Source organism: Garra rufa, chromosome 7 (genome assembly GCF_049309525.1).
Source record: "Garra rufa chromosome 7, GarRuf1.0, whole genome shotgun sequence".
NCBI classification, from domain to species: Eukaryota; Metazoa; Chordata; class Actinopteri; order Cypriniformes; family Cyprinidae; genus Garra; species Garra rufa.
In genome coordinates, this window is record NC_133367.1 from 50,229,342 (window position 1) to 50,236,615 (window position 7,274).

At 36.4% G+C, this 7,274-nt stretch overlaps 1 protein-coding gene across 1 annotated transcript; it reads left to right on the forward strand.

Annotated features, from left to right (window-relative positions):
• Window positions 1-142: 142 nt before the first annotated feature.
• LOC141338225 (NLR family CARD domain-containing protein 3-like) lies at window positions 143-6,499 on the forward strand. The gene is made up of 2 exons (XM_073843770.1): window positions 143-1,955; window positions 6,409-6,499. The coding sequence occupies exons 1-2, from the start codon at window positions 181-183 to the stop codon at window positions 6,497-6,499; spliced, it is 1,866 nt and encodes a 621-aa protein (XP_073699871.1). The 5' UTR covers window positions 143-180.
• Window positions 6,500-7,274: the final 775 nt, after the last annotated feature.

Below are 7,274 nucleotides of genomic sequence, written 5' to 3' on the forward strand. Positions count from 1 at the left end.
CTACAGACCAGTAAGAGCTCTGGATCAGCAGATTATAGCCTGTGTTTTTATGATCAACCTTCTGTCTTCAGTCACTAATGTTCCTGAATGTCACGACACATCTAACATATCAAACCTAAAAATACATTTCTAAAACATTGCTCTGCCGATAACAACAGTTATTTCCTTTGCTCAGAACTGATGCCTGTGTATCAACAAAAACTCAAATCCAGACTCCAGGACAAATATCAGAGAATCAGTGAAGGAATGTCCAATCATGGAGACTCAACACGTCTGAATGAGATCTACACAGAGCTCTACATCACAGAGGGAGGCAGTGGAGAGGTCAATAATGAACATGAGGTGAGACAGATTGAGACAGTGTCCAGGAGACCAGAGACACAGGAAACACCAATCAACTGCAATGACATCTTTAAACCCTCACCTGGACAAGACAAACCCATCAGGACTGTGCTGACTAAAGGAGTCGCTGGAATTGGAAAAACAGTCTCTGTGCAGAAGTTCATTCTGGACTGGGCTGAAGGAAAAACCAATCAGGATGTTCATTTCATATTTCCACTTCCTTTCAGGGAGCTGAATCTGATACAGAAAAATCTCAGTCTTGTGGATCTTCTAAACCACCTTCACAGAGAAACCAAAGAATTTAAGTCATCAGATTATGAAGACTACAAAGTCATGTTCATATTTGATGGTCTGGATGAGTGTCGACTACGTCTAGATTTCCAAAACAATCGGAGCTTGTCTGATGTAACAGAATCAGCCTCAGTGGATGTGCTGCTGACCAACCTCATCAAGGGGAATCTACTTCCTTCTGCTCTCCTCTGGATCACCTCTCGACCAGCAGCAGCCAATCAGATTCCTCCTGAGTGTGTCCACCAGGTCACAGAGGTACGAGGATTCAACGACCCTCAGAAGGAGGAATATTTCAGGAAGACAATAAATGATCAGAGTCTGGCTGATAGAGTCGTCACACACATCCGATCATCAAGAAGTCTGTTCATCATGTGTCACATACCAGTCTTCTGCTGGATTTCAGCCGCTGTTCTAGAGAGGATGATGGGTAAAGCAGAGAGAGCAGAGATTCCCAAGACTCTCACACAAATGTTCACACACTTCCTGATCTTTCAGACCAAACTGAAGACACAGAAGTATGATGGGAAATATGAAATCAATCCTGATCAGGCTAGAAAGACTATTCTGTCTCTAGGAAAACTGGCTTTTGAACAGCTGGAAAAAGGGAACCTGATCTTCTATGAGGAGGACCTGAAAGAGAGCGGCATTGATGTCAGAGAAGTGTCAGTGTACTCAGGAGTTTGCACCCAGATCTTCAGAGAGGAGTTTGGACTGCAGCTGGGGAAGGTGTACAGCTTTGTTCATCTGAGTATTCAGGAGTTTCTTGCTGCTTTATTCAAGCTGCTGTCCTTTTCTGAACAAAACACAGGACTGAGGAATGAGTTCAGGTCACCAATGACCAGTTTACTGAAGAGAGAAGTGGACAAGGCCTTACAGAGTGAGAACGGACACTGGGACCTTTTCCTCCGGTTCCTTCTAGGTCTCTCACTAGAGTCTAATCAGACTCTCTTACAAGGCCTCCTGAGAAAGACAGTAAGCAGCTCTGATATCAATCAGGAAACAGCTGAATACATTAAACAGAAGATCAGAGAGAATCCCTCTCCAGAGAAATCCATCAATCTGTTCCACTGTCTGAATGAACTGAATGATCGCTCACTAGAGCAGGAAGTCCAGACATACCTCAGCAGAAAAGATAGACAAGATGTCTTAGGAGCCAATTGTCTCTCTGGAGTCTCTCTGTCTGCTGCTCAGTGGTCGGCTCTGGTGTTTGTGTTGTTGAACTCAGAAGAAGAGCTGGATGAGTTTAAACTGAGTAAATATGATCGATCAGAAGAATGTCTCCTGAGGCTGCTGCCAGTGATCAAAGCATCTAGAAAGGCTGAGTGAGTATTTTACATTGTCTTTGTTTTATTGACATTGTTTTATACGGTATAGGTTTGTGTTTCTCTGTGTTACTGTATATTTTAAGGTCTTTCTTATTTGACACTCAGCTATCATCATAAAGCGCTCTACTAATGACCTGATGAGTTGAATCAAGTGTTTGATTAGAGAGATTTGTCTAATCTGTGCAAAGTCAATATGTCTTTAGGAACAGGGTTGTGACTCTCTGATATTATAAATATTGGAATTGGGATCATTACCAATCACTTAAAAGTTACATTCAGATTTTTTGAAAAAAAAAAAAAAAAACTTAAATTCAATCTAATAATTCATAAGTTATTAGCAGAGGTGGAAAGAGTAATAAAATATGCTACTCAAGTAAAAGTACTGTTACTTCAATGAAATTTTACTTAAGTACAAGTAAAAGTACTGGTCAAAAAATCTACTCAAGTAAAAGAAAAAAGTAACTCATAAAATTTTACTCTGAGTTAAATTTAGTCAGTATTTTTTTTTTTTTTAACAGCAGTGCTGGGTGGGGGATTCTAGTGTTATTCAAAAAAAAAAAAAAAAGAACAAGGGGATATAATTCTCAACCTGGTTGTTTTTATTTGAGGAAACAACTTTACAAATTAAAGTGCAATAAAAACAAATAAATAAGATACAATAAAAAAATAACCATATAAAACATTTAGGGAATTTTTTAGGCAAATAATCCCATAAAACTTTAAACATCACAACCACTGAATGTTGCATAAACTGTGAATTCAGTAGAGCAGGGGCTCCCAACCTTTTTTACTGCGGGGCCCCCCTCCTTCTCCGTTCAATTTTGCAAGGCCCCCCTATGCCAGACATGTCCTCTTATTTATTATTATCTTATTTATTTATTTATTTACTTCTGCAGTAAAGAGAAAAGTATTTATTTTTAAGTCTTTTTTTATTAACCAAAACATTTGTTTTGCCTTACTATTCTTCTACTGCATGTTATAAAAAACTTAAAATTCAAACAAACTTTAAAATAAAACTTTAAATATACCTTATAACCTTTAAAGAAAACCTCTGCTAAATTCTAACTTTTTAAAATTATATATACAGATTTAAAGCACCTGAATTCCTTACTGAAGACATTCTTTACAACTCCAGAGAACTTTTTCTTAAATAAGTGAACCTGCCTTACCAAACAGGACAGGGAGATGCCAAAAGACCACTAAACCAGGTTTGCAACCTATCCCTTTGAACTTGACTGACTGAATATCTACTGTTTCCATTAAAAAATTAACACACGAATTCAAACTACAGCAAATACATTCTAAATCTGTTGAAACGCATCGATGTGAAGGTTCGACACAGACACAATCATTGAACTGTCAGTGCGCGCCTGATGCTCATAAACACAGAGCCTCACTCCTCTTCTATGGGTGAGCATTCATTATAAAACACTCACAGGACAATAATTTGGACAACTAGGCAAATGTTTTGACGCAAAAATACGATAGGGATCAGAGCCCAGAGAACGCGCATAGTTTGTGAATCAATAGCGGACTTATGCGTGCAGAATGTACGACTCTGATATACACGAGTGTTATACATTAGGCACGCGCAAGTTTATTACCTTGACATTAGCGCGACGGTTTGCTTCATACATGCAGCCGAGAGATGTAACTCTGCAAATCTGTCCGTCTCCATCTTTCTTGAGTTAGCGCGCTGTGTTTGTTCTCCCGCTCACCAAACAATCAGTAGTTTCCGGTGCGCGATCCCCTCCTTCCCTCCACGCAATATTTTTAAATACATTTTTTTGTATTATTTTTTTTTTATTTATTTATTTTTACTCAGTAACGGATGATATTTAAAATGTAGTTAAGTACAATACGTAAATGAAAACATATAAGTAAAAGTAAAATTACAAAATTTAAAAGTTACTTTAAAAAGTAGAAGTACACAAAAAACCTACTCAATAACAGTAATGCGAGTAAATGTAATTCGTTACTTTCCACCTCTGGTTACTAGACAAAATGCTTTTTGGTGAAACTGGGGAAAAAGTGAAAGATTTTTAGTCAATGCCACTCAAGGGACAATAGATGCAAGCATGTAGTCATGTGACATTTTACTTTTTTTTTTCTCCAGAAAAATATGGTTACTGTTTGGTATGCAGTTTGTTAATAAAGATAACGTCTATTTGAAAATGTGCTTTATCGTTTTCGGACGTGTGAGAGCCATATCGTCAGGGGGCGTTCTGCACTCATCAATCCGCTCGAGAGCGCTCTCACCATGGCCAGATTTTCTGGAATTTACCGATGTCTCTGTAGTGGTTACACATGACATGTAATTCATATTATGTCTATGGTTACACAGGGCTGCCACCTCTCACGTATTCAGTGTGAGACTCACGCAATTGACACTTTTCACTTTTCGCTCACCTCTAAATGCCAGATTGCACTTGTGGACTCTCACTGTAAATAAGCGGTTCATTGATAATAAAAGGACTTTTGCGATTAACTGCAGCGACACGTTTTAGTGATTATCAAGGAAGGGCTATTGCGCACACCAAGGCTACGTATAATCCGTTTAGAATTTGAATAAAAGTTTTGTTTTTCGTTCTGCTAACAGCTGTATATCCGGTACAAGAAGCAGAATTTCGGGAGTGATAAATCCCTCATGAATTTTCGAATATGAGTCAATATGAGTCAATATGTCAAAATATATATTGTTTTAAATGCAGTTGCAATTATTTATAATGACTAAATCTAGGAATTCTTTTACTGCACATAACTTTTTACCACAACAAGAAAAGTAAATAGTTTTGCAGCACTGCAGCAGTTATTTTACGTTATTTTATGATAAAAACACAGTATGACATTTTTATAAATATATAAAAAAAAATAACAAATAATTTCACAATGCTGAAGTCAGATCAAATTTTAATTAAAAAAAACTGCTCATGCGAACATGTGTGTAGCACCTTTTTTGTATCATGATTTAAAATGCAGTGTTTAGTTCTAATTTTCAATTTATTATTATTTTTTAATTGCAAAAACAGTTTCATTGCCAGAAAAAAATATATATATTTATGGCTGGTAAATTCTCTCAAATCACCAAAAAATGTTGTTTGTATCATGAATAAAATGGCAGATATGGCAAAAAGTTTTAGGCCCTGCTTGTAAGTGTAGAAATTACAACAAAAGTATTGGAGCTCTGAATTGTGAACTCTCAAAGTGCACCAGATAGATGAATTTAACTGTAAAATGTACAAAATTTTCTTACGGGGGAGCATGCTCCCGGACCCCCCTAAAGACACTGTGGGAATACTCACTCCAAGCTGAACTCAAAAGTTGGCAGCCCTGGGTTACACATGACATGTAATTCGTTGTGAGTAAATCTAAGGGGCAGTCTTTGGTCTCATTTATCTATTATTTGTTCCAGAGAAGAAGATAGTTTATGTAGCATGTTTATGTCAATTCAATGCTGTATATCAGAAAGCTGCCTTTACTCTTTTCTAGCAACTTTTTGATAGCTGTTTTTGTTGTTGTTGTTGTTGTTTATTAAATATTATTACTCAATAAATAAAAATGTAAACTATATTTTAAATAATGTATTTAATGATAATTGTTTAGTATTAAGAAGCGTGCCTGTGTTCGTGATGGTGATTTTAGTTAACATTACATTGTAAAACAGAGACTGTTTTATGAGTGAACAGTTAAAAGTGACTTTGGGACTTTTAAACTGAAAATTTAAGCGGAAGTTATGTTTAGCTTCAGCAACAGTTTGCCACAGCGAATAAATGGACTGAGCAGCAAAATCACCTTTAACAGAAGAATGGATGTTAATATTTTCTTCAGTAAACTTTTAAACTAATGTCATATGATCGTGAATATGAATAATGAATCAGATGCAGGTCCGTTAATCACTTGCTCAGTCCATCTCTCTCTCTCATAATACTCAAACATGATACAGTGAGGTTTTAATACAGTAATCATAGGCTTTTAATGAAGCAACTCAACTTTCCTTCGTTACTAGTTCTAAACTGACGTTTTGGAATTAGTGAGATTTGTAATATTACTTGCATATCATTGCTCTTTTGTTGATTCTGATTGCTTTCATTTTCCTCATTTGTAAGTCGCTTTGGATGAAAACGTCTGCTAAATGACTAAATGTAAATGTACTGCTGCACAATAAACGGGCTGAATACAAATTAAAATATAGTTCAGGTTTAAGACTCAAGTCATTTTGGGGAATATTTATGGGAATATTTGGGTCCTATTTTTTGAGTCAAATGTGAATTTATTTAATTTTGACTCTGAAGTCTATTAAAATTGGACTTGACTCTGATTCACTCTCAGTGCCTGGTTTAATAATTGATATCTATGATATGTATTACATCTGTGTTTATCAGCAATTAAATTAGACACATGAGTCCAGCACTAATAACTCATCTTTAGTTGTTCTGTTTATTCTCTGCAGTCTTTCCGGCTGTCCTATTACACAGAAAGGTGCTGCTCTGATTTCTGCTCTACTGGAGGATCCACACTGTAAACTGGAGAAACTAGAGTGAGTCTCATCACATCTCAGTAACTATAAGGTTTGGAGTAAAAAGTAAAAACTCAGATGTGTTTTCTGTAGCAGTGGTTTTGTTTGCTGCCCTTTCACCCTCAGTTCAAACCTTTTTTAATTAAATGTATAAATAATTAATAAATAAAAATAATTAAATTGGCATCTTATTAATTGCAATATTTTGATGAAGCCTTTAGTGTTTGTCTTTAATATCACAGCTACAGTGACTGCTAGAATCTAGAAGTGCTTCTTTCATTACTGCACACCAGTATTAGAGTACAATCGGGCCAAAGACACGTGTCTCCTCAGAGTTATCAGACAAATGAATATTGAACGCAACTTCCAAAGGGAAAATATAGAAATATATGAGGTGGAAAGAACAGCTTTTTATGTCACACTCGAGGTAAAAGACTCGCCAGTATGGGGCAATAGTTCTACAATATTGATATAAATATTTCAACTAAAGTAATATGTTTTACATTATATCTAAGTTAATTATTGTCTAAAACAACCCCTTCAGCAATGATTGTACCATATTCTGCTTTAAACAAACAATTCACTTTTATTAACTGAGTACACTGTAAAATGGATTTATTAACTCCTTCAGCTCTGCGGCATATTTTGTATTTTTTACTGTCCTAACTCTGGTCAAGATCGCGGTGAGCGCTAGGGGCCGGTGTCCAGTTCATGAGCAGTGCGTCCTCCTCCCTCGTGTTTGGAAAGACATAAATCGAGATCGGATTGGTCTAGGAGTTTGATCTGTGTCTCTTTGGACA

Coding starts and splice junctions, on each gene's coding strand:
- LOC141338225 (XM_073843770.1), top strand. CDS start 181: ATGCCTGTGTATCAACAAAAACTCAAATCCAGACTCCAGGACAAATAT. Junction 1,956..6,408: donor AAAGCATCTAGAAAGGCTGA/GTGAGTATTTTA, acceptor TATTCTCTGCAG/TCTTTCCGGCTGTCCTATTA.